At 45.2% G+C, this 27,412-nt stretch overlaps 1 protein-coding gene across 12 annotated transcripts in view; it reads right to left on the bottom strand.

The window, feature by feature from the left end:
* The window catches only part of ARFIP1 (ADP ribosylation factor interacting protein 1), a 141,242-nt gene that overhangs the window by 84,982 nt on the left and 28,848 nt on the right, over positions 1–27,412 (bottom strand). For 10 of the 12 annotated variants that reach the window (XM_005691170.3, XM_018061607.1, XM_018061608.1 and 7 more), the window contains one exon: positions 3,396–3,497. In XM_005691170.3, coding sequence (XP_005691227.1) covers positions 3,396–3,488 — 93 coding nt within the window. In that variant the 5' untranslated portion in view covers positions 3,489–3,497. Of the gene's footprint in view, positions 1–3,395; positions 3,498–20,172; positions 20,277–27,412 lie in introns of all 12 variants that reach the window. The other 2 variants (XM_013970488.2, XM_018061605.1) reach the window with 1 other exon arrangement.

The following is a 27,412-nucleotide window of genomic DNA, read 5'->3' as shown; positions in this document are numbered from 1 at the left end:
GTTACTATGCAAAAGCTATAGCTCAAAAAAACCACCCCAAGCTAAAGATGGCAGGTGAATCTTCAAAACAATGCTGCATTTTGTACATGCTGCGCTCTTTTTAGTAGACAGTCTCATCAGACTGTGTGTAAGGACGCCGACTCTCCGGTGGCAGGCTTCTCTGTCATTTTGTTGGGGCCCAGGCACTGTCATCCCTAGTGCCTGGTATACAACATACATGCAATAAATACGTGCAGGACAGATTCGCAAAAAGGGGCTGTTACCAAAAATAAGACAAGGCAGTCATTAACCAAAATCCTGGTATAATGAGTTATTTAAATCAACAGAAGTTTATAAAGCTATTGGTAGAGTGTCTAAGGATGGTAACTTGAGTTTCCTTAACATGCAAGCATTATCTCAGTGTTTTCGAATACCAGAAAGACTAAAATCTGAAGTGAAAATTTCCTCCGAGTGCTCAGGATTTCCACCTGCCAATGCAGTATACACCAAAGACGACGGTTTGATCGCTGGGTCGGGAAGCTCCCCTGGAGGAGGAAATGGCAACCCACTCCAGTGTTCTCACCTAGGAAATACTACGGACAGAAGCCTGGCAACCACGGCGTTGCCAACAGTCGGACACAGCTGAGTGAGTACACACACAGCTGATTTACAGCGCTGTGTGAGTCCCAGGTGTGCAAATTCTGTCAGTCACTCGGTATTGGCCCATCGGTCCTTATAAACCAAGTTAAAACACTTGCAATTAAGAACACATCCCAAGCTTGAAGACACATCTATTTCTTCTAAATGACTTGAACCAAAAATAAGTGAAATAGAGTGGAATTTTCCAAAAGTCCATGAAAATGATCTATCTAAAAAGCGGTTCTCAACCAGAGGCAAGTTTCTCCCTACCCCTGACATTTGGCAATGTCTGGGTACATTTGTGCTTGTTAATTACTGGAGGGGCTACTGGCGCCTACTAGGAAGAGCTCAGGGATGCTGCTAACCACCCTACATGCACGGGCCAACCCTCCACAAAGGAATTTCTCTGGCCCCAAATGTCAATGATGCTGGGAACGAGAAACTGTGATCTAAAATATCACCTTCTGGGGACTTCCCTGATGGGCCAGTGGTTAAGAATCTGCCTTCTGATGCAGGACACATGAGTTCAATTCCTGGTCGGGGAACTAAGATCCATCACGTTGTGGGGCAACTAAGACCTTGCACCCCAATTAGAGAGCCTGTGTGCTGCAACTACAGAGCCCCGCGCCACCAGCACAGAGCCCCGCGCCACCAGCACAGAGCCCGGTGCCCCAACCACAGAGCCTGGTGCCCCAACCACAGAGCCCCACGCCACCAGCACAGAGCCCCGTGCCACCGCCACAGAGCCCCGCGCCACCAGCACAGAGCCCGGTGCCCCAACCACAGAGCCCGGTGCCCCAACCACAGAGCCCCGCGCCACCAGCACAGAGCCCCACGCCACCAGCACAGAGCCCCATGCCACCACCACAGAGCCCCGCGCCACCAGCACAGAGCCCCGTGTCACCGCCACAGAGCCCCACGCCACCAGCACAGAGCCCCGTGTCACCGCCACAGAGCCCCACGCCACCAGCACAGAGCCCCGTGTCACCGCCACAGAGCCCCACGCCACCAGCACAGAGCCCCGTGCCACCGCCACAGAGCCCCGCGCCACCAGCACAGAGCCCCGTGCCACCGCCACAGAGCCCCGCGCCACCAGCACAGAGCCCCATGCCACCGCCACAGAGCCCCGCGCCACCAGCACAGAGCCCGGTGCCCCAACCACAGAGCCCCGCGCCACCAGCACAGAGCCCCGCGCCACCAGCACAGAGCCCCGTGCCACCGCCACAGAGCCCCGCGCCACCAGCACAGAGCCCAGTGCCCCAACCACAGAGCCCCGCGCCACCAGCACAGAGCCCCGCGCCACCAGCACAGAGCCCCGCGCCACCAGCACAGAGCCCCGTGCCACCGCCACAGAGCCCCGCGCCACCAGCACAGAGCCCAGTGCCCCAACCACAGAGCCCCGCGCCACCAGCACAGAGCCCGGTGCCCCAACCACAGAGCCCCGCGCCACCAGCACAGAGCCCCACGCCACCAGCACAGAGCCCCGCGCCACCAGCACAGAGCCCGGTGCCCCAACCACAGAGCCCCGCGCCACCAGCACAGAGCCCGGTGCCCCAACCACAGAGCCCCGCGCCACCAGCACAGAGCCCCACGCCACCAGCACAGAGCCCCGCGCCACCAGCACAGAGCCCGGTGCCCCAACCACAGAGCCCCGCGCCACCAGCACAGAGCCCCATGCCACCGCCACAGAGCCCCGCGCCACCAGCACAGAGCCCGGTGCCCCAACCACAGAGCCCCGCGCCACCAGCACAGAGCCCCATGCCACAGCCACAGAGAAGCCCATGTGCTGCCGTGGAGACCCAATGCAGCCAAAAATAAATATTTTTAAAAATGATTAAGTTTTTAAAAATTAAAAGTAAAGTATTATCTTCTGTTAAACTAAAATAAAGAACTTTATTCTCAAACATATGAAGTAAAAGAGTCCAATTTAAGCTGTAAAATAATTCAAGTATCTTTCAACCATTACTTTTTCATGAATATGAAAACTGTTTTTTTCAAGTTATTTTATGTTGTACACGTGTCAGTGTTGGACACACACGTGTCAAAAAGGAATGTTTAAAGGAAATATCTCCAAAAATAATTACCATCACTCTCATCTCTAGGACCATATTAGGCATATTACTTATTTTAATATCATTTAATATTAACATTACCATAAAAATAAAATTCTCATTTAGAGAGATTAGAGTGAGTAAATATCTGCCAAGGTTACATTGCTAGGAAAGGCATAGCTGAAATTTGAACCCACATTATCTCTAAACCCAGGGTGTTTCCACTTAAATGCATTCAATTTCAATTTCAAATGAGAGGCAGATCGAAATTAAACAGATCCCAAGTTTCATTTTCCACTGAGTCAAATATGTCACTCTAGAAAGTAAACAGCAAAATGAAGAGGCACCTACTTAGGGATTATGTACTAAGAAAAGAGACCAATGTTTTAAAGAATAACCTATAGTTAATATTTTTTATCACAAGTAGAATAAAGTAGTTTTTTTAATAAAGTTATATGCCAAAATCATTAGAGACACTCTTGCTCTGATTATACAATAAAATTACAGATAGTAACATCAAAGCCTAAATGCTTTACTGGCCAGAAGCTTGTTCTGGACAAATTACTAACATGACCCACCTAGTCATCCCTCCATAATAATATTAGATTCCAGAATACAGTCAATCTAAGAACACGTTCCTATATTATGAATAGACTCTGTTACTTTCATCTCAGCACTTAAGGGCTTATCACGAGTCTCTGTGTTGAGAGACAGAAGGGTTCTTACCCTGTTAAAGCCGTGTTCACGAGAGTCGTCAACTTCGCCATTACTAGTCACCGGGATTTCTGCTGCTGAACTTTTTGGAGATTCTTGAGCCATGGTAGACTCCTAAAAAAATGAGGAAAGAGATAGTCGTAAGTAACACCAAATCACAAAAGGCAAATATTCAAAAGACTATATTCGTGTTTATAGCACATAAAAGCCACCATTATAGCCTACCTAATCCTTATATAATAAACATGATACCAATATAATAAAAACACATCTGGCTTTTAAAACTGCATTCAACTTAGATTTCTTGATCTTATTGTAGGTACCTTACTGTAGATGCCTGGCGGCAAATGACACAAAAATTTTTTTAATGAAAAGAATGTCATAATATTACTGAAAATGGGCTTCCCTGGAAGCTCAGAGGATAAAGAGTGTGCCTGCAATGCGGGACCCCTGAATTTGATCCCTGGCTCAGGAAGATCTCCTGGAGAAGATCCCTCTATTCTTGCCTAGAGAATTCCATGGAGAGAGGAGCCTGCCAGGCTATAGTCCATGGGGTTGCAAAGTGTCAGGCATGACTGAGTGACTATCACACATTACTGAAAACAGTTTTAACCTTGCAGGCTCCCTGAAAGATTCTTGGATCTACAGGCCACACTTTGAAAAGCACTGGTATAGAGAAATTTTAAAAGGTGGCACTATCGATCCCTGGGTTGGGAAGATCCCCTGGAGAAGGAAATGGCAACCCACTCCAGTATCCTTGCCTGGAAAGTCTCATGGACAGAGGGGCCTGGTGGACTGCGGTCCATGGGGTCGCAAAGAGTCGGGCATGACTGAGCGACTAACACTAACGCTAATGGTAATAGACATGGTTCGATCCCTGGATCGGGAAGATCCCCTAGAGAAGGGGATGGCAACCCACTCCAGTATTCTTCTCTGGAGAATCCCATCGACAGAGGAGCCTGGTGGGCTACCGGCCACAGTGTCACAAGAGTCAGACACAACTGAAGCGACTTAGTATGCTAGCACAAACGAATTTAACCAACACTTAGTGAAACTTGTTATGCGCAAGGCACTCGACTAGATTCCACAGAGTATAAAAAACAAGTAAGGCAGTCACTGCTCTAGGGAAAAGAACCGCTGATTTCGTGTGGGAGACTGACTGGACTCTTCAGTAAACACCTAGGACAGTTAAGTATCTGTCCCTTTTTCTTGAGGATCCTCTAAAACTTCTGGAATAGCTATAGATTACATAGATCGTAGGGTCTTCCTAGGCCAGATTCCTATCTCTTGGCCGCTCTAGAAATGTTCTCCTTTCGACAGATCCTCTCTTAATTACACTTCTACTCCTTATACAAACCTCTTTCTTTACCATGACAAATTTTATATTAATACGTAATAATGTTCTAATGTCTGACACAAAGCTGACTAGACTATCTCTGTATCTTTGTATCCCCAGGAAAACAGAACACAGATCTAAGCAAATCAATACATTCCCCCAGGTCAGGCCCCTGAGGGCAGAGACATCAGAGCCACCCCTGTTCCATCAGACTGGCCCAGGGGCCGACAAGCAAGAGGTTCTTAACAAACGCTTGCCGAGTCAAAAGGACGTGAGTTACATCCAAAGTCTGCTTCACGGTTACGGAGGTGTTAGACTGATCATTATACACTCAGGCTCCACACGCACTCCTCTGTCCCACTCATGGACCTTGGAGCCATATGCTCGTTACTTATGAATATCACTGCGGGAAGACAGACTAGCGGGAAGTAACTAAACCAAAAAAAAAAAAAAAAAAGTGAATTATCAAGTACCTCAAAATCAGCGTACTTTAATTACTTGGTGACAGTTTTAATAAAAGACTAAAATGTCAAACTGAAATCCTAATTGGTTAAGCCAATGAAAAAAGAACTTTCAAAATAATGTCAAATCCTATTAATATCACTTAAAATATTTCTCAGAAAACTTAGTTATTTTCTTGCATTCTTAAAATATCTTATAAAAAATACTGGCTTAAAAAAATGCCATATTTCAGAGTCTATCATACCACAGGCTTGAAACTAGTGATGGAATTAATAAACTGAACATCTCATGTAAGCCTTGAAAATTGAAAAAAAGAAATTTTAGAGAGAAGATTTCAAAAAGTCAAAGGCAGGAAAACAAAACATTCCTCTGCTTTGGACTGGACTCTGGGGAGGCCTCTGAGCGCATGAGGCTTACTGCAGAGCCCTCCCTGAGCGTGAGTGAGGGCAGGAAGGCCCCCAGAGCTGCAGTGCTGCCATGCCACGAGGCTCGGCCCAGCCTACAGAGCGCTCAAGCCGAGGCTCTTTAAGCTGTTCCAAATCAAGGCAACGGGACCAGGCCTTTGAGCTCCCACATCCATACCCGATTGTTAGATGCAAGCTATCCGCTAGATAGGGGTGTAACTGTGGACAACGCAGCTCTCTTTCACAGAGGCAATTCCTAGAGAGACTCAGCTATGAGCCCTCAGCAGGCACCAGTCCTGGAAGGAGGGCCCTGGTCCTAAAGCAGGTAACTGAGTCCCTCATCATAGCATCCACTGTATCTTCCTTACGATTATCCTAAAGTAGTATCTACTTTAAAAGGATTTGAAATGTCTTATTTAAATTATATCTGGCTACCTTTATGCATGTATGAAGGCTGGCGTGCTGCAGTCCATGGGGTTGCAAAGAGTCAGACACGATGGACTGACTGAACTGAACGCATGTATTTACGGATGTTCACTGATCTCTAATAAGAGAAACTGTCTCTTTCAGAGTCCCCAGTTAAGAGGTGGCCACTGATTGAGCCAAAGAAGAATCCTTGGCACAAGGCCTTGCAATTCACAGGTGTGACAACAGGGCCTGGTTAGAAAGTTACTGCCAATACAGAAAAGAGGAATTTCCAGAGGCAATCAAACTCTTCCTGAAGGTCTGAACTGGGGATACCGAGTGAGCCAACTAACTAGGGTACTGGGAAGACAAATGAAAGCGCTGTAAGAGCAAAGAGCAGAGTCATGCTGATGAGAAGTCACAGCTTGAAGATTCACAAGCTCTACCTGACAAGTGTCAGCAAACTTTCACAAGTCTGCTGACAAAGTGTTATCTGTGTCTAGAGCTTTTCTTTCCAAATTACGACCTTATAATCATAATAAACCTTGCTTTTATATTTTTTTATTGTGGTAAAAAAACACATATCATACAAATTTACCCTTTTAACCATTTCTAAATGTAGAGTTCAGCAGGGTTACATGTATTTACACTGCTGCGTAATCAATCTCCAGAATTTTTCCATGCTGCAGAACTGAAACTTTGTACCCATTAAACAATGACTCCATTTCCATCGTCCTCCAGCTCCCCTACAGCCCTTGGTGAGCATCATTCTACTTTCTATGAGCTTGATTGCTCTAGATACCTCACATCAAGGCAGTCATATAGTATTTGACTTTTTGTGACTGGCTTCCTTCTTTACATGATGTCCTCAAGATTCATCCATATTGGACATGTGTCAGTTACCCTTCTTTTTAAGGCTGAATAATAATCGGCTGCATATACTGTTGTTAAGTTGCTAAGTCATATTTGTCTCTTTGCAAGCCCATGGACTGCAGCACGCCAGGCTTCCCTGTCCTCCACTATTTATCTCCCAGAGTTTGCTTAAGTTGATGTCCACTGCATGTATATACCACATTTATTCAGTTCACCGATGGACGTTTAGGTTGCTTCCATTTCTTGGCTATTAGGAATAGTGCTGCTATTGCTGTATGAACATGGGTGTGGATGTATCTCTTCAAGATCTCGCTTTCAATTCTTTCGGAAACACACCCCAAAGTGGGACTGCTAGACCACACGGTAATTCAGAAACACAGCAAGACCCTATGGTCCTTGCCCCTCTGTCCCATGTCCTTTGCCTGCCTTTTGTCTATGGAAAACTTTAGTTGAAGAATAAGCTTAATCAGAGAAACGAGAAATACAGAAACAAAGGAAAACAGTCAAAGGAGAAAAATAAAAATAATGTGATCATTAAGCATAGTCAAGGACTCTTTGTTCCTTCTCAAGGACTATCGATGATATCCTGAGCCATACTGTGTGAGCTGTCTTATAGATACTGAAATCCCAGGTGAAAGAAGCTAGCTATATGATGACCAGACTGTACGCATGACGTAAGCTGCCACAATTCTGAGAATTGGCCTCAAAGAAATGAGAACAAATGGACCTCGGAACTGAAGATTAACTGTGCCTAAAACAATCAAGATGACACTGGTCAGACCGCTGATGGCCAATTTGAAGCTGAGTGCCAGAGGTGACTGCGCTCTTTCTGCATGTAGTCCCCCTCCCCTCACTTCTGTCTACAAAAGCTCTTGCCCCACTGATTGCCAGTAGGGGGGAGTCAGCCTTTGGACAGATGTCCATCCTCCCAGCCAGTTGCCAGCATCTGAATTAAAGCAAACTTTCCTTTTCACCAACCTAGGCTGTTTATTGGCTTTTCAGTGGCAAGCAGCCAGACCCCAAACTCTTCTGGTAACAAGTTTATTTTTAATGTTTTTAGGAAACACTACACTATTTTCCATTAATGGTTTCACCATTTTATATTCCTACCAATAGTGCATAAAGGCTCTAGTTTCTTCATATCCTCACCAATAACTGTTATTTACAATCTTAAAATAGTAACCATCCTAACAATGAGATATCTCCTCACAGGAGGGGAGATATCTCCTGTGAGGAGATATCTCATTGTGGTTCTGATTTGCAGTTCCCGAATGATTAGTGGACATGGAACAACAGACTGGTTCCAAATAGGAAAAGGAATATATCAAGGCTGTATATTGTCACCCTGCTTATTTAACTTCTATGCAGAGTACATCATGAGAAACGCTAGGCTGGAGGAAGCACAAGCTGGACTCAAGATTGCCAGGCGAAATAATAACCTCAGATATGCAGATGACACCCTTACGGCAGAAAGTGAAGAACTTAAAGAGCCTCTTGATGAAAGTGAAAGAGCAGAGTGAAAAAGTTGGCTTAAAGCTCAACATTCAGAAAACAAAGATCATGGCATCCGGTTGCATCACTTCATGGCGAATAGATGGGGAGACGGTGGAAGCAGTGACTGACTTTATTTTTCTGGGCTTCAAAATCACTGCAGATGGTGACTGCAGCCATGAAATTAAAAGACGCTTACTCCTTGGAAGGAAAGTTATGACCAACCTAGACAGCATATTCAAAAGCAGAGACATTGCTTTGCCAACAAAGGTCCATCTAGTCAAGGCTATGGTTTTTCCAGTGGTCATGTATGGATGTGAGAGTTGACTATAAAGAAAGCTGAGGACTGAAGAACTGATGCTCTTGAACTGTGGTGTTGGAGAAGACTCTTGAGAGTCCCTTGGACTGCAAGGAGATCCAATCAGTCCATCCTAAAGGAGATCAGCCCTGGGTGTTCATTGGTAGGCCTGATTTTGAAGCTGCAACTCCAATACTTTGGCCACCTCATGCAAAGAGTTGACTCATTGGAAAAGACCCTGATGCTGGGAAAGATTGAGGGCAGGAGGAGAAGGGGACGACAGAGGATGAGATGGTTGGATGGCATCACCAACTCAATGCACGTGGGTTTGGGTAGACTCTGGGAGTTGGTGATGGACAGGGAGGCCTGGCGTGCTGCGGTTCATGGGGTCGCAGAGTCAGAAATGACTGAGCGACGGAACTGAATGATTAGTGATGTTGAACACTTTTTCATATGTTTGTTGGCGATTTATGTATCATCTTTGAAGAAATGTCTATTCAAGTCTTTAGTCCATATTTTAATTGGGTTCTTTGTGTTTTACTTCTTGACTTCTAGGACTTTTCTACATATTCTGGCTATTAACCTCAAAAGATGTATAATTTGTAAATATTTTCTCTCAATTCTGTAGGCTACCTTTTTACTCTGTTGGCTGCGATAAACATTTTGATGTATGATAACTATTTGATGTATAAGAAGGTTTTAGTTTAGATGTAGTTCAATTTGTCCATTTTTGCTTTTGTTGCTAGTGCTCGATGTCATGTTCAGGAAATCTCTGCCAAAACTACTATCAAAAGCACTTCCTCTGAGTTTTACAGTTACAGGCCTTACACTTAGGTCTCTTGATACATTTTGGGGCTGATTTTGTGTATGGTATAAGATAGGGTCCAGCCTGCATGTTGATATACAGTTTTCCCGGCACCATTTGTTAAAGAGGCTTTCCCTTTTCCATGGAGGGGTCTCATCATCTTGGATACTTTTGAGAGCCCTATTTTCTTCACTGCCACTGCATCCTTACAATATATCCAGATTACCTGAGGCTACTGGAGTTAAGTTTCTACTTCTTGCAAATAAGAGATACACAGATACTAACCTCATAGCTCAGTTGGTAAAGAATCTGCCTGCAATGCAGGAGACCTGGGTTTGATCCCTGGGTGGGGAAGATCCCCTGGAGAAGGAAATGGCAATCCACTCCAGTATTCTTGTCTGGAGAATCCCATGGACAGAGGAGCCTGGCAGGCTATATAGTCCGTGGGGTTTTAAGAGTTGGACACGACTGAGTGACTAAACCACCACAGATACTAACTAGATGCTTGATCTCTAATCCAACCAGAAAGACTAAGGTTTGTTATCTACATAATTATCACTCTTCCAAAAATCATAAGATATGCTCTTGCTTTCTCCCTCCTAACATCAGCTAGATTCAACAGGCACTTGCTATCTTCTATGCAACATGCATGGGATAAAACAGAAACAGAAATCAGATCTTGGCTTCTAAGAACTAGAAGTGCTGGCAAAAAGCAGTTACAATGCAGTGTCGTGAGCACCTGAGGGAGCACTTAATACGGTAAGCACTCAGAGGGAAACCTTAATCAGGGGTGGATACTTTAGCTGAACCTTGTAGGATGACAGATGGGGACACAGTAAAGGAGAGATTCTAAATAGAAAGAATACAGGAGCAGGATAGAATCTAGTATATTCCAGAAACCCAAGTAAAGCAGTTTAGCCAGAATGGCGATTGTTCACTCACACATTCATGGATTCAACTGATTTATTGAGCTCTCTGATGTGCTGGGCAGGATGTCAGATACTCCAGACAGAGTGGTGAACCAAACAGAGAAAACTTCCTGCCCTCAAAGAGCTTATATCCTAGTTGGGGAAAACAAACAAATAAATACACATATTATGCAGCCCTAAATGCTAATAGGCATGTATATAAACACATTTGTTCGTGAATGCGCTGTTTTAAACAAGGTGGTCAGGGAAAAACTTAAAAGAGGCATCATATTTCTGTAAAACACGAGTAAAGTGAGGGAGTACAGAGCCCCAGGCAGAGGAAAGAGTAAACACAAAGACGGGAGGTGGGAACAGGCCCAGCTTCTCCAGGAGCAGGAGGCAGTTTGCGGCCGGGGAGAACAGAGAGAAACGTCAGCGAGGCAGCAGGAACACGTGAGAGGCAGCAGGACCACCACGTGAGAGGCAGCAGGAACACGTGAGAGGCAGCAGGAACACGTGAGAGGCAGCAGGAACACGTGAGAGGCAGCAAGGACACATGAGAGGGAGCAGGAACACAGGAGAGGCAGCAAGGACACGTGAGAGGCAGCAGGAACACAGGAGAGGCAGCAGGAACACGTGAGAGGCAGCAGGAACACAGGAGAGGCAGCAAGGACACGTGAGAGGCAGCAGGAACACGTGAGAGGCAGCAAGGAGACGTGAGAGGCAGCAGGAACACGTGAGAGGCAGCAAGAACACAGGAGAGGCAGCAGGAACACGTGAGAGGCAGCAGGAACACGTGAGAGGCAGCAGGAACACGTGAGAGGCAGCAGGAACACGTGAGCGGCAGCAAGGACACGTGAGAGGCAGCAAGGACACGTGAGAGGCAGCAGGAACACAGGAGAGGCAGCAGGAACACAGGAGAGGCAGCAGGAACACGTGAGAGGCAGCAGGAACACGTGAGAGGCAACAGGAACACATGAGAGGCAGCAAGGACACGTGAGAGGCAGCAGGAACACAGGAGAGGCAGCAAGGACACGTGAGAGGCAGCAGGAACACAGGAGAGGCAGCAGGAACACAGGAGAGGCAGCAAGGACACGTGAGAGGCAGCAGGAACACGTGAGAGGCGGCAGGAACACGTGAGAGGCAGCAGGGACACGTGAGAGGCAGCAGGAACACAGGAGAGGCGGCAGGAACACGTGAGAGGCGGCAGGGACACGTGAGAGGCGGCAGGAACACGTGAGAGGCGGCAGGACCACGTGAGAGGCGGCAGGACCACGTGAGAGGCGGCAGGGACACGTGAGAGGCGGCAGGACCATGTGAGAGGCAGCAGGGACACGTGAGAGGCAGCAAGGACACGTGAGAGGCAGCAGGAACACGTGAGAGGCGGCAGGAACACGTGAGAGGCAGCAGGAACACAGGAGAGGCAGCAGGAACACGTGAGAGGCGGCAGGACCACGTGAGAGGCAGCAGGAACACAGGAGAGGCGGCAGGGACACGTGAGAGGCGGCAGGGACACGTGAGAGGCGGCAGTAACACAGGAGAGGCGGCAGGAACACGTGAGAGGCGGCAGGAACACGTGAGAGGCGGCAGGACCACGTGAGAGGCGGCAGGACCACGTGAGAGGCAGCAGGAACACAGGAGAGGCAGCAGGGACACGTGAGAGGCGGCAGGAACACGTGAGAGGCGGCAGGGACACGTGAGAGGCGGCAGGGACACGTGAGAGGCGGCAGGGACACGTGAGAGGCGGCAGGAACACGTGAGAGGCGGCAGGAACACGTGAGAGGCGGCAGGACCACGTGAGAGGCGGCAGGAACACAGGAGAGGCAGCAGGGACACGTGAGAGGCAGCAGGGACACGTGAGAGGCGGCAGGAACACGTGAGAGGCGGCAGGAACACGTGAGAGGCGGCAGGGACACGTGAGAGGCGGCAGGGACACGTGAGAGGCGGCAGGACCACGTGAGAGGCGGCAGGAACACGTGAGAGGCGGCAGGACCACGTGAGAGGCAGCAGCAGGGACACGTGAGAGGCAGCAGGAACACGTGAGAGGCGGCAGGACTATGTGAGAGGCAGCAGGAACACAGGAGAGGCAGCAGGACCACGTGAGAGGCAGCAGGAACATGTGAGAGGCAGCAGGACCATGTGAGAGGCGGCAGGAACACAGGAGAGGCAGCAGGGACACGTGAGAGGCGGCAGGACCACGTGAGAGGCAGCAGGGACACGTGAGAGGCGGCAGGGACACGTGAGAGGCGGCAGGAACACGTGAGAGGCGGCAGGAACACGTGAGAGGCGGCAGGAACACGTGAGAGGCGGCAGGGACACGTGAGAGGCGGCAGGGACACGTGAGAGGCGGCAGGACCACGTGAGAGGCGGCAGGAACACGTGAGAGGCGGCAGGACCACGTGAGAGGCAGCAGGAACACAGGAGAGGCAGCAGGGACACGTGAGAGGCAGCAGGAACACGTGAGAGGCGGCAGGACTATGTGAGAGGCAGCAGGAACACAGGAGAGGCAGCAGGACCACGTGAGAGGCAGCAGGAACATGTGAGAGGCAGCAGGACCATGTGAGAGGCGGCAGGAACACAGGAGAGGCAGCAGGGACACGTGAGAGGCGGCAGGACCACGTGAGAGGCAGCAGGGACACGTGAGAGGCGGCAGGGACACGTGAGAGGCGGCAGGAACACGTGAGAGGCGGCAGGAACACGTGAGAGGCGGCAGGAACACGTGAGAGGCGGCAGGGACACGTGAGAGGCGGCAGGAACACGTGAGAGGCGGCAGGACCACGTGAGAGGCGGCAGGAACACGTGAGAGGCGGCAGGACCACGTGAGAGGCGGCAGGAACACAGGAGAGGCGGCAGGGACACGTGAGAGGCAGCAGGACCACGTGAGAGGCGGCAGGACCACGTGAGAGGCAGCAGGACCACGTGAGAGGCGGCAGGACCACGTGAGAGGCGGCAGGACCACGTGAGAGGTGGCAGGAACACGTGAGAGGCAGCAGGAACACAGGAGAGGCAGCAGGAACATGTGAGAGGCAGCAGGACCACGCGAGGTGCTAAAGACCCTGGCGAGACTTCCAGATTTATTCCTAGTGAAATGAGAAACCACCGGAGGGTTCTGAACTTTAGAGTGAAATGATCTGACTTACATTTAAGGACCACTCTTTTCCTGCTGCGGTGCACTAAACTATAAGTGAGCACAAGGAGAAGAGGGAGAGTAATTTTATGGGATAATCTAGGCAAGAGATAATGGTAGCTTGGAGTAGGGTGACAGTGGCTGAGGAGGTAAGAGGTGGTTAGACTCTAGACATATCCTGAAGGTAGAACAAACTGGAATTCCTTACAGACAGATGTGAGAGATGGGAAAAAGAGAGGTCAAGGACAACTACAAAGGTTTCTGGCCTGAGCAGCTGTTAAAGTGGAACTGCTGTTAATAGAACTAGGCAAGACTCAGGGTGGAGCACAAGGTAGAAAAAACAGCTAGAGTTTAGATCAGGATATATTAAGGTTTGTATAGGTAAGGGTACTAGGCTTTTGGGTGTATGCGCTTGAAGTCCAAAAGAAAGCTTGAAGCTGGGGATAAGAAATTTATAAGTCACTGGTGTTGTAGACGGCATTTAAATTCCTGGACTACGTAAGATTACCTAGATCAGGGGTCAGAGAGCATTTTCTATAAAGGAGCAAATGGCAAACACTATAGGCTTTTGTGAGCCTACACAGCTACTCAACTTTGCTGTCAACTCTGATGCTGTAGACCAAAGCAGCCAAAGAAAATATGTAAATAACTAGCCATGGATTCGGGACTGGCTCAGTGGTAAAGAATCACGCAGGAGTCACAGGAGACATGGGTTTGATCCCTGGGTTGGGAAGATCCCTTGAAGGAGGAACGGCAACCCGCTCCAGCGTTCTTGCCTGGAGAATCCCACGGACAGAGGAAGCTGGCGGGCTGCAGTCCATATGGTCACAGAGAGTCAGACACAGCTGAGTGAGTGAGCACATGCGCGGATCTGGCTTGGCTTTTGACCTAGAAAGTCAATGCAGATAGGAGAGCTGTGCAGACGGAGCTCTAGGACACGTCAATATCTGGACATGGGAGGAACCAGCAAAGGAAACTCAGAAGGGACGGCAAGCAGGGTAGGAGGAAAAACCACAACAGGCGGCTTCCAAGAACAGGTAAAAAAGAAGGCAGGTTTTTGTTTCTGGAACTATACTAAACCCCCCCAACCCTGCACAGAAAACAACTGCAAAAGCTGAACACAATTTAAAAAGCAATTATTTGAAGGCACTGGAGAGCAAAGAGAAGCTAGTGGAGAGTGCATGCTTGCTTGGAGAAGGGGAGACAGGGAGCTATGCGAGGCAGTTTCCATCTCTTTGGCTTGTAGACAAAAACTAAATCCTGTCCATGCTGTGCACCCAGTAGCTGTCAGGGCATCCAGTGGAAAACTAGTCTTTTCAGTTGGGGAAAGGTTAAGCTGACAAAAGTAAAAGGAAGGGGGTAATACTGAAAAAGAAAGGTCCAGAAAGGGGATCTCTAACCCCTCAATGTACCTGCACAGACAAGAAACTGAGTTTGTAATGCAAGCCCAGCCAAGAAAATTAGCAATCAAAACAAAGGAAGTAATTCTCACTGGAAAAGAGTAAGACCATCTCCAATCTTCGCATCTCAATGTTCAAAATGTTCAGGATACAACCCCAAATTCCCAGATATATAACGAACCAAGAAAGTGACACAAGATTCCCAGGAGAAAAGAAAAATAATTTAGTCTGGCTCTGATATGAAGCAGAGACTGGAACTGATACAGATTCAAATGAAGCTACAGTACCTGCAAATAAGTGAAACATTTTCAGTGAATCAAAAATCTCAGTGAAAAAAAAAACAGGGGACTTCTCTGGTGGTCCAGGGGTTAAGAATCTGCCTTGCAATGCAGAGGCTCACAGGTTCGATCCCTGGCTGGGGAACTAAGACCCCACATGCTGTGGAACAACTAAACCCATGTCACAACTAGAGTCCGTGTGCCACAAAGGAAGATCCTGTGTGCTGCAACTAAGACTCGAACCAACCAAATAAACAAATTAAAAAAAAAAGAAAAAAAAACAGGAATTCTCTCAGCACAGTAAAAATGAAGCAAATGGATTCTATTATAGAATTGAAAACCACAATTTTTCAAAGGAAAAAAATCACTAGATGGACCTAGCCAAAAGAAGATGACATACAAAACAGTAAGTAAAACTAAATAATTATTAATTATCCAAGGTAGAGAGCAGAGCAAAAACAAAGACTAAACGAAAAGCTTCATGGAACCATAAGACACTATTAAATATTCCAACTTATGTGGAAGTAAAATGCTAGAAGAAAGGGGTTCAGAAAAAGTATTTGGAGAACTAATGGCCCAATTTTTTCCAAATCTGATGAAAGACAAAAATTTAGGTGCAAGATATTTAATGAACAACATGCAGAATAAACACAAAGTACATCACAGTCAAACTATTTAAAGATAAAGAGGTGAGCTCAGAAGCAGCAAGAGGAAAAAAACATTACTATCGGAAACAAAATTCCAACAAACGGCTGATTTCTCATCAAAACTGTAAAGGCCAGAAGAGAGGAGAACACTGGTAAAAAGAACGCTGTCCACCTAGAACTCTATATCCAGGGAAAATATTAGGAATTACAGAGGGTACTAAGGGTATTTTCAAGTAAAACTAAGAGAATTCATCCCCAGCAGACCGGAACTATACAAAATGCTAAACGAAATTCTCCTGCTGAAGGGAAATAAAACCAGACAGAAAAAAAATGAATGTTCAGCAAAGAATGAGAAAGAAATGAAATGGTAATTACCTGGGTAAACACAAAAACCATTTTGTTTTTACCAATTCATCTCAATTTCTTTATAAACCATATAACTGCTTAAAGCAAATGTTGATAACATCATTTCTGTGGTTTACAATGTACCCAGATGTAACATATATCAAAGAACAAGAAGGGAGGTCAGGGAAATACTGCCTCACTGGAAAAGACCCTGATGCTGGGGAAGACTGAAGGCAGAAGGAGAAGAGGGTGACAGAGGATGAGAAGGTTGGATGGCATCACCGACTCAATGGAAATGAACTGGGGCAAACTTTGGGAGACGGTGAGGGACAGGGAAGCCTGGCGTGCTGCAGTCCATGGGGTCACGCGACTTAAGGATTGACCAACAAAAGGGAACTATAGACCTAAAAGGTTACGAAATTTCTGTTTTAAGAGAAAAGCAGTACGTTATTAATTGTAAGTGAAATATGACAGGTTTAATATGTGCACTATGACCACTATCGCAAGCCCTGTCACGCGGCTTGCAGAACCTTAGCTCCCTGACCGAGACTGAACCCAGACCGCTGGCAGTGAAAGCATAGCGCTCTAATCGCTGGACCACCAGGGAAGCCCCTGAATATATGTGTGTGCATACATATTTTTAATGACCCTACAAGAGATGCACTTTAAAGACAACGGTATAAATACTACTGATTGAAAATAAATAGATGAACAAAGATATACCATACAAAGAGTAGGCGTAAGAAAGTTGGGACAGTTTTATTATTAACAATATCTGATAAAATAGTTTTTTTTTAAAGTATTACCAGAGATAAACAGGGTAGTATCACTCTTGATATTTCATAATGATAAAATGATCAATTCATTAGGAATACACAACAATCAAAATGTGTTATGTTGGTTGCAATAACAGAGCTTCAAAATAAATGAAACAAACATTGACAGAATTAAAAGGAGAAACAGAATTCCACACAGTTGGAGACTTTACCATCACTCTTATAGCAACTGACAGAACTAGACAAAGAAAACCAGCATAAACACAGAAGATCTGAACACCATCAACCACTCATAGAATAGGAAACAATAATGGCAGAATATATATTATTTTCATGTGAACATGCTGTGTTCAGCAAAACAGACCATCTTTTAGGCCATAAAACATAACTCAATAAATTTTAAAAGACTGAAACCATATAAAGAATGTTCTATGACCACAGAGAAATTTAATTACAATCAACTCACACAAGATATGCAGGGACCTCCCCCAAATTTGGAAACTAAACAACATATCTAAAACATTAATATGAAAACAAAGAAATCACAAGAGAAAGAAAATATTTTTTAACTAAATGAAAATGAAAATGCAGGGGAGGGGGAGGGAAAAAAAAAGAAAGAAAATGAAAATGCACCACAGCAGTATTTGCGGGATGCACCTAAGGAAGCATCGCTGAAAGCAATCTATAGCTTTAAATGCTTACATCTGAATAGATCTTAAACCAACAATCTAAGATTGCACCTTAAGAAAACAGAAAACGAGCAAATTAAACTAAAAGTAAGATGCAGGAAGGAAATAATAAAGACCAAAAATCATGGAAACAGATGGTAGACAGTAGAAAACCTGGCTCCTATACTTGCTAAAGCTTAAGTTCACGAAAAAGTAGATGAACTGTTGCAGATAAAAGCAGACAAGACAAAAGACAGCTAAATACAACATGTGTTATAGACTGGATCACGAAGCAGGGAAAATAGCTGCGAAGGGTATTACTGGAACAACTGTGGATTAAATAATAGTACTGTATCAATTTCCTTAATAGTTTTCTTAATTTTGATACAAGTACTAAGATTATATAAGAGAAAGTCCTTGTTCTTAGGAACAAATGTACATAACGCCTGCAAAACACTCTCAAATGAGAACTGGTTTCTTCTGTTCTCTTTAAAAGAGAAGAAACTCTGTATTTAAAGAGAAAATGTTAAAGTAAATAGGACAAAACAATGGTGAATCCGGGTAAAGAGTTTAATTTTTCTGTACAGAATTTTATCAAAATTAGGTTTTAAAAATAAAAATGACAAGGCGGCTAGCAAAGTATGTAGGAGACTATCATGATGGACTTTATAAATGCTAGACCAAGAACTGTGAACTTCTAAAAGAGATATGAAGAAAGAAGTAGAAAAATCTGATCAATTTATTTAGTGAACAGCCTGATAGGAAGTTAGGCTGAAGGGAAAGAAGGAATGGCTAGAAGTAGAAAAACCATTTAGGAAGCATTTTACAGCGTGAGTAGGAAATAATAATGATCTAAATGAAGGCTGTGGGAATAGAAAAAGATGAGCTCCTTTCTGAGAATTCTTCAGGAGGTAAAGTAAGAGCCTTACAGAGTGCCTAGATCGTGGGGGACCAAGAGTAGGGAGAGGTGTAGGGTAATCCAGGCCTTCTCCCTGCTCCCTACCCAACTGTTGGCTTGGGCAATGAGAAAGCCAAACATGTCACTCACCAAAGGGTACAGCAGAGTGCCCAGAGGCACAGAACGCTTCCTTCAAAATGCAGTGAGAGCCACTGCTGCAAGCACGCACTAGACTCTTTCAGCACACATACAACCTCAGTGTTAGGAAAGAGCCACAAGTCACCTGTGTCCGACTCTTTGGGACCCCGTGGACTATAGCCCACCAGGCCCCTCTGTCCATGGAATTCTCCATGCAAGAAGACTGGAGTGGGTAGCAATTCCTTTCTCCAGGGGGTCTTTCTGAACCAGGAAAAGAACCCGGGTCAGGCGGATTCTCTAACCATCTGAGTCACCGGGACAGCCCTGTCATTCAGTTAAATCTGTCATGCAGATTAAGACCACAGATCAGAATACTACTAACACCCATTAGAATGGCCAAATTCAGAAAGACTGACAAAATTAAGTGTTAGCAAGTATGTAGGTTCTCATACATTGCTGGTGCAAGTAAAATTTGGTAAAATCACTTTGAAAACTTTCTGGCAATACTATTAAACATGTGCCTATTCTACAACCCAGAAATTCTCCTCCTAGGAAACACACCCGTGAAATATGGTGCATCTGTCCATCATAAAACAAGTACAAGACTATTCACAGCAGCTTTACCCATTAGACAGCTGAAACCCAAAGACAACTCAATGTCCATCAACAGCAGAACAGAGAAAGAAACTGCAGTGTAATCAAACAACGGAACACTACAGCAGTGTAGCGATGAAACAGGACTACTGTTATTAAAACCAGAAAATTCTTACAGACCGTCTCGAGCCAACAAAGCCAGACCCAACGAGTATCTACTATATGATTCGATTCAAGAAGAAAACCAGTAAGGCATGATGACGGCAGGCAGAACAGCAGTTATCTTGGGGTGGGGACTTCTGCTTTCATTTCTGCACGTAAGGAGCTTGGAAATCACCATCTCATTCTAACACATACACTGAACACACTAAAAAATCAACAAGTCTTCTGGGATTCATAAAAGAGGGGAGGACACAGGGCACACTGTTACTCCCAAAACTGGACAGAGGCAAATGCAAAGAGTCATGGCTTACTAGAACAAAAACCAGTGGGAACCACCTCAGTAACCAATGTTGTGGCAGGAAAATCTGAACTGTAATCAATGAGTTGCTGGAGGCTCAGCGTGGACAACTCTTGAGAGTTAAAGACTCCAGAGGAACCCAGTCAAAAGCAAGGACCCACAATGCTTTCAAGAACGGGACCAGGTTACCCCAGTAAATATCACAGAAAAACTCCCTCATCCTTCCAGCAAGTGGTGAGAACTGGAACCACTGTGGAACACACTCAGCAGTCCATCCTTGGCTCCTCTCTTCTGGAGCATAGACTCCAGGGCGTGTGGGCTTCAGCAGTGTGGCTCACAGGCTGAGCTGTTCCACACAGCATGTGGAATGTTCTCAGACCAGGGACTGAACCCGAGTCCCATGCTTTGGCAGGAGAATTCTTATCCACTGCCCCACCAGGGAGGTCCCTAAGTACTCTATTCTTAACAAGGCTTACCCTTAGGAGAAACGAGAACCTAGCCTGCTTGGGCATAACCAGCAGCTAACAGGGCTGAGCAGGGAAACAGCCACACCCAGCACATTCCAGCTATCCTGTGCCACCTAAAGAGAGGAGAGAAAAAATGAGAAACACTCGAGAAAGTCACAATCCAGAGGCACAGGCTCACTAGAAGACTGACACCTAATCATAGGATATATAACGCTCCCCTCCTCCTACACTTGACGCCCACATTTACAGCAGGTCCTTTCACCTGATACATCATGTCCGATTAACAAGTAAAAATTACAAGGTCTACAAAAGGCAAAAAACACAATTTGAAGTCACAAAGCAAACATCACAATCAGAAATGGCAGAGATGTTGGAATTACCAGACTAGGAACTTAAAACAACTATGAGTAATATGGGCTTCCCTGGTGGCTCAGAAGGCTGTAATGGATAAAGCAGACAGCATGCATGAACAGCTGGACAACATGAACAGAGATGTATAAATACTAAGAAAGAACCAAAAAGAAATGCTAGAGATAAAAATCACTTATAACAGAAATAAAGAATGCCTCTGATGGGTTTATTAGTAGACTTCACAATGACTTTGGAGTAGGCAAATACTTTCTTAGGAAATGGAAAACATAAACAATAAGAGAAACACTGATAATTTGGACTTCATCAAAATTAAAAATGTCTTTTCAAAATGACACCATTTAAAAGATGAAAAGACAAGCTACAGATTGGGAGAAAATAGATGTAAAGTAAGTATCTGACAAACAACTGGTGTTCAAAATAAACTGTTGCTTAGTCGCTCCGTTATGCTGGATTCTTTTGCGATCCCATGGACTGCAGCCCACCAGGTTCCTCTGTTCACAGGATTTCCCAGGCAAGAATACTGGAGCGGGTTGCCATTTCCTTCTCCAATACACTGCTGGAGGAAATGTAAAAAACCACTTCACTTAGCAATTTCTTATGAAATTAAACATACACTTGATCATATGACTCATACACTTAAGCATTTACCAGAAAAATAAAAACAAACGTCCCACAGTTCAGTTCAGTTCAGTCGCTCAGTCGTGTCTGACTCTTTGCGACCCCATGAATTGCAGCATGCCAGGCCTCCCTGTCCATCACCAACTCCCAGAGTTCACTCAGACTCGCGTCCATCGAGTCAGTGATGCCATCCAGCCATCTCATCCTCGGTCGTCCCCTTCTTCTCCTGCCCTCAATCCCTCCCAGCATCAAAGTCTTTTCCAATGAGTCAGCTCTTCGCATGAGGTGGCCAAAGTACTGGAGCTTCAGCTTTAGCATCATTCCTTCCAAAGAAATCCCAGGGCTGATCTCCTTCAGAATGGACTGGTTGGATCTCCTTGCAGTCCAAGGGACTCTCAAGAGTCTTCTCCAACACCACACTTCAAAACCATCAATTCTTCGGCGCTCAGCCTTCTTCACAGTCCAACTCTCACATCCATACATGACCAAAGGAAAAACCATAGCCTTGACTAGACGGACCTTAGTCGGCAAAGTAATGTCTCTGCTTTTGAATATACTATCTAGGTTGCTCATAACTTTTCTTCCAAGGAGTAAGCATCTTTTAATTTCATGGCTGCAATCACCATCTGCAGTGATTTTGGAGCCCAAAAAAACAAAGTCTGAAATTGTTTCCACTGTTTCCCCGTCTGTCATGATCTTCATTTTCTGAATGTTGAGCTTTAAGCCAACTTTTTCACTCTCCTCTTTCACTTTCATCAAGAGGCTTTTGGGTTCCTCTTCACTCTCTGCCATAAGGGTGGTGTTACCTGCATATCTGAGGTTATTGATATTTCTCCCGGCAATCTTGATTCCAGCTTGTGTTTCTTCCAGTCCAGCGTTTCTCATGATGTACTCTGCATAGACGTTAAATAAGCAGGGTGACAATACAGAGCCTTGACGTACTCCTTTCCCTATTTGGAACCAGTCTGTTTTTCCATGTCCAGTTCTAACTGCTGCTTCCTGGCCTGCATACAGATTTCTCAAGAGGCAGATCAGGTGGTCTGGTATTCCCATCTCTTTCAGAATTTTCCACAGTTTATTGTGATCCACACAGTCAAAGGCTTTGGCATAGTCAATAAAGCAGAAATAGATGTTTTTCTGGAACTCTCTTGCTTTTTCCATGATCTAGCGGATGTTGGCAATTTGATCTCTGGTTCCTCTGCTTTTTCTAAAACCAGCTTGAACATCAGGAAGTTCACAGGTCACGTATTGCTGAAACCTGGCTTGGAGAATTTTGAGCATTACTTTACTAGCGTGTGAGATGAGTGCAATTGTGCGGTAGTTTGAGCAGGCTTACTTATAAGAGCCCAAAATGAGAAGAAAAAAATGTCCATCAACAGGTCAATGGATAAACAAGTTATAGTTTATACTTATGATGGAACATTCCTCAGCAATAAAAAGGAGTGAATTACTGATGTCTACAATAACTGTTGTTTAATCTCAATATTCTGAGCCAAAAATCCAGACACAAAAAGCATACATGCCAGAACTGCAGAACACAAAATTCTCACTTTTGTAGATGAAGAAGGGCCTCCCAGGTGGCCCAGTGGTAAAGAATCCACTGCCAGCGTAGGAGATACAAGAGATGGGGGTTCAATCTTGGGGCTGGGAAGATCCCCTGGAGAAGGAAAAGGCAACCCACTCCAGTATTTCTGCCTGGAAAATTCCATGGATAGCGGAGCCTGGAGAGCTACAGTCCACAGAGTCACAGAGAGTCGTACATGACTGAACAGCTGAGCACACACAGAGCACACAAAACTAAGGTATCATGATAGCCCAGCTCTTGCCCAAGGAGGAGGGTGGATCCAGGAGGGCTGACTGCAACAGTGCACAAGAAGCTTTGTCTGCGTCTGCACTGAGGTTATGGTTTCCCAAATATATATACTTGTCACAACTCATCCAACTGTACATTTTAAATGAACACGTTTTATCATATGCAAAATGTACCTCAATAAAGTCAGCTTTTTACAGGGTGAAATTCCATTCTACCACCTCTAATGGGAGAGGATCTGCTTTTCTTGAAAGCCCCAAATCCACCCCTAGGGAGACCACACCAGTCTTGTGGTGGCAGGTGTATGGCCCTGAATATAGTGCCCACCTACCAGCAAGGACTGACTTGCGGCTCTACGACCCAGCAGCAAATAAAGTTTACCAATTTTCCAAAACTGGTCTTCATGACAAAAATAAACTGGGCCAATACCCTCTCACTATAAAAACGTCACACAATCCTAAGTGTTATTTATAGACATATATTCCCTATTTGACCCAGAGTCTGAAATCTCACAAGTATTCTCCTCTAAGTGAATAAAAAAATGGCAGAGCATTAAAAAAAAAAATCCCTCTGATCCTCAGATTCAGTGTCCCTCATCCTGGAGCTTTTAAAACAGCAACAGAGGCAATGACTGGTTTGCCAAGTCAGACTTTAGCCAAGTACTGAGTCTATATCTCATTCTTCTGGCTGCCCAGTCACAGTCCCCTTCTAATATCAGGGAAAGCCTCCACATAAGGCTGGGGAAAGGCAGAACCTGCTTCTTCTTATATAAAAGCTCAAAATACCTGATAATCAGGCGAATACCTGCAGCCAGATTACTTGAGTTCAATCCCTAGCTCTTCCACATATTATGTAAACTTCCTAAAAGTCCCAAAGTTCCTCAACTTCTCTTTCCTCATCAGCAAAATGATATCAGTACCTACCTCAGTTGTTGTAACAATGAAATGAAATAAAAAGTATTTAGAAAAGTGTCAGGCTAAGCTCTACTAAGTCATATTATTATTGTTTGTTCCCAGGCTTTGGGGAACTGCCATGCGACCTAGGCTCTGTGAAGGCACGTGCCCCAGGCCTGCGATCAGAAACTAGTGACAAGAGGAGTGTTGAGAACTCACTGAGGGGCGGCGGTGACTGCAGTGAGACCAAGCTGCCACTACAGGGGCAGCGCCAGTTACCACAGCCAGTACCCGGAGTCCTGGCAGTGCCAGCTGCCCAGCCCCAGCAGCACAGTGCCCGCGCTGAAACCGTGCTGAACTGGGATCTGGGGCATACTCCCCGATCGAGAACCTGGATTCTGGCTTCCAACTTCCTTGTAAGTTACCTCAGATCCTCTTAGTAAATGTCTTTTCTATGTAAGTGACCTGGAATTGGTTTCATCTGCTTGCAACATAAGACACTGAAAGCTGAACTACAAAAAGTGGATAAATGGGAAGAAGTCTTACAATATCTTTGTAAGCACTTTTGAGTATCAATGATAACTATGAAACGCTCCAGAAACCTTTCAGAATGCTAGTACATGAATTACCTATGAAACCTGTTTGATAGCTGCATGGTTCCCTAATTTGCCAGTAAGAACTAAATGCTGACCTTTCTTAACTGCCTTCTATCAATATATGCCAGGTGCCATGCTAACAAGCTTATTACCTGAAGTATTTCCTTTAACGTTTACAACTGCCCTGTGAGGAGTTAATGTTAGTAGCTCAGTCGTGACCGACTCTTTGTGACCCCGTAGACTGCAGTCCTCTAGGCCTCTGTCCATGGGGTTTTACAAGGCAAGAACACTGGAGTCAGTAGCCATTTCCTTCTCCGGGAGGTGTTCCTGACCCAGGGATTGAACCCAGGTCTCCTGCACTGCAGGCGGATTCTTTACCATTTGAGCCACAAGGGAAGCCCGTGAGGGAGATAAAATTTTCCCAATTTAACAGATAAGAAAACTGAGGACTAGGTCGTTAAAGGATTAAAATAATTTAAATAATGTACCCTCTTGCAAATGGAGCCCTACAATGAAAACAATGAGTACTGACTATGTGTCAGGTACTGTTGTATATGTTTTTCACATATTAACTGATTTAATTCTAATTGCTCAATGTGCACTGTCTCGTTAAAAACCCACAAAACTCTCAGACTTAGGTACCATTATTATATCTGTTTTACAGGTAAGAAGACAGATTAAGAAATCTCTCAATAACATGCAGCTACCAAGTGATGAAATGGGATTCAATCTGGCACACTGGCTTCAAGAGGCCTTATTTTTAACCTCAACATTAACACAGTCTCTCCAAGGCGAGTGAAACACATGGGTCACGCCAGCCAGTATACTTGCTTTCAGACATTTATGAGTCAAACGCACTGTTTCCTTGATGCTGACCACTTGTACTGCTGTTTTCTCTATTTCCGTATCATCCTACACAGTTAGAGCAGCATTTGTCTTAATCCGACCCTTCACTTTCAACAATTCAAGACTGAAGCACCAGCTTCCAATTATATCATTAGTGCTGCCTTTTGCTAATACCAGAACCCCAGAGACAGCTGCATCTAGGACTTCCTACTCCTAGTTGTGGGAGACTGCATAATTCAACTAGGATGTCTGGGAATCAGGAGCTTCAAGACACGGACTAAGCCTGTTATTGCAAATAGCATCAGCTGCCAGAAAATATGGATGTTACCTGATAACTTCATAGTTATTAACTGGGGTCAATTTTAGTACCCATCTCTCCCCCCACTCTAAAGACATTTCTGTATGTTATAGCTGAGGATGGCATGCTACTGGCATCTTGAAGATACAGGGCAGGAATGTTGCTAGAGGTCCTACAATGCACAGGATAATATCCCACAATAAAAAACCTTATAGCAAAATATGTCATATTGTTAAGGGTGAAAAACCCTGTATATAGCCTGATGCTACATCAGTTCAGTTCAGTCGCTCAGTCGTGTCCGACTCTTTGCGACCCCATGAATCGCAGCACGCCAGGCCTTCCTGTCTATCACCAACTCCCGGAGTTCACTCAGACTCACGTCCATCGAGTCACTGTTGCCATCCAGCCATCTCATCCTCTGTCGTCCCCTTCTCCTCCTGCCCCCAATCCCTCCCAGAGTCATACTGCTTCTTATAATAGCAGAACTTATTGGTCTAATACATACTCACTTTATCAAATTACCTATGACATCTTTCAGAGAAGTAGAACAAATAATCCTAAAATTATATTGAACCAGAATTTCCAGAGCAATCCCAAGGAAAGAAACAAAGCTGGAGGCATAACCTTTCCAGACTTCAGACAATACCACAAAGTCACAATAATCAAAACAGTGTGGTATTGGAGGGAAAAAAAACCCCAAATATATTGATCAATGCAACAGAACAAAGAGCCCAGAAACAAACCCATACACCTACAGTCAATTAATCTTTAACAAAGGAAGCAAAAATACACAACGGGGAAAAGACAGTCTCTTCAGCAAATGGTACGGGGAAAGCTGGACGGCCTCATGTAAATCAATGAAGTTAAAACACACCCTCACACCATACACAAAAATAAACTCAAAATGGCTTAAAGCAGTGGTCCCCAACCTTTTTGGAACCAGGGACTAATTTCACGGAAGACAATTTCTCCATCGCCCAGGCGTGAGAGGGATGGTTTGGGGATGATTCAAGCAGATTACATTTATTGTGCACTTTATTTCTAATCTAAGGACACTGATCTGACAAGAGGTACTGGTCTTCAGTCTGGAAGCTGGGACCCCTGGCTTAAAGACTTAAAATATAAAACATGACACCATGAAACTCCTAGAAGAAAACACAGGAAAAACATTTTCTGCCATAAATTGTACAGACGATTTTTTAAGTCAGTCTCCCAAGGCAAAAGAAACCAAAGCAAAAAGAAACAAATGGGACCTAATCAAAAGAAGCTTTCACACAGCAAAAGAAACTATAAACAGAAAGAAAAGACAACCTATGAACTGGGAGAAAATATTGGCAAATGATGTGACTGATAAGGGCTTAATCTCCAAACTATACAAATAGCTCATACAACTCAATAACCAAGGAAACAAACAACCCAATCAAAAAATGGGGAGACACTTAAGTAGACATATTTCCAAAGAAGACACACAGATGGCTAACAGGCACATGAGAAGATGCTAAACACTGCTAATTACCAGAGAAATGCAAATCAAAACTACACCTCACACGAGTCAGAATGGCCATCACCAAAAACTGTACAAACAAGTGCTGGCGAGGAAATAAAGAAAAGAGAAGCCTCCTACACTGCTGGGGGGCTGTACGTTGGTGCAGCCACTATGGAAAACAGTATGAGTGTGTGCATGCTGAGTTGCTTCAGTCAAGCCTGACTCTGCAACCCTATGGACTGTAACCTGTCAGGCTCCTCTGTCCATGGGATTCTGCAGGCAAGAATACTGGAGTGGATTGCCATGCCCTCCTCCAGGGGATATTCCTAA

This window comes from Capra hircus, chromosome 17, assembly GCF_001704415.2.
Source record: "Capra hircus breed San Clemente chromosome 17, ASM170441v1, whole genome shotgun sequence".
Taxonomy (NCBI): domain Eukaryota; kingdom Metazoa; phylum Chordata; class Mammalia; order Artiodactyla; family Bovidae; genus Capra; species Capra hircus.
This window is presented reverse-complemented; position numbering and strand designations above follow the sequence as displayed.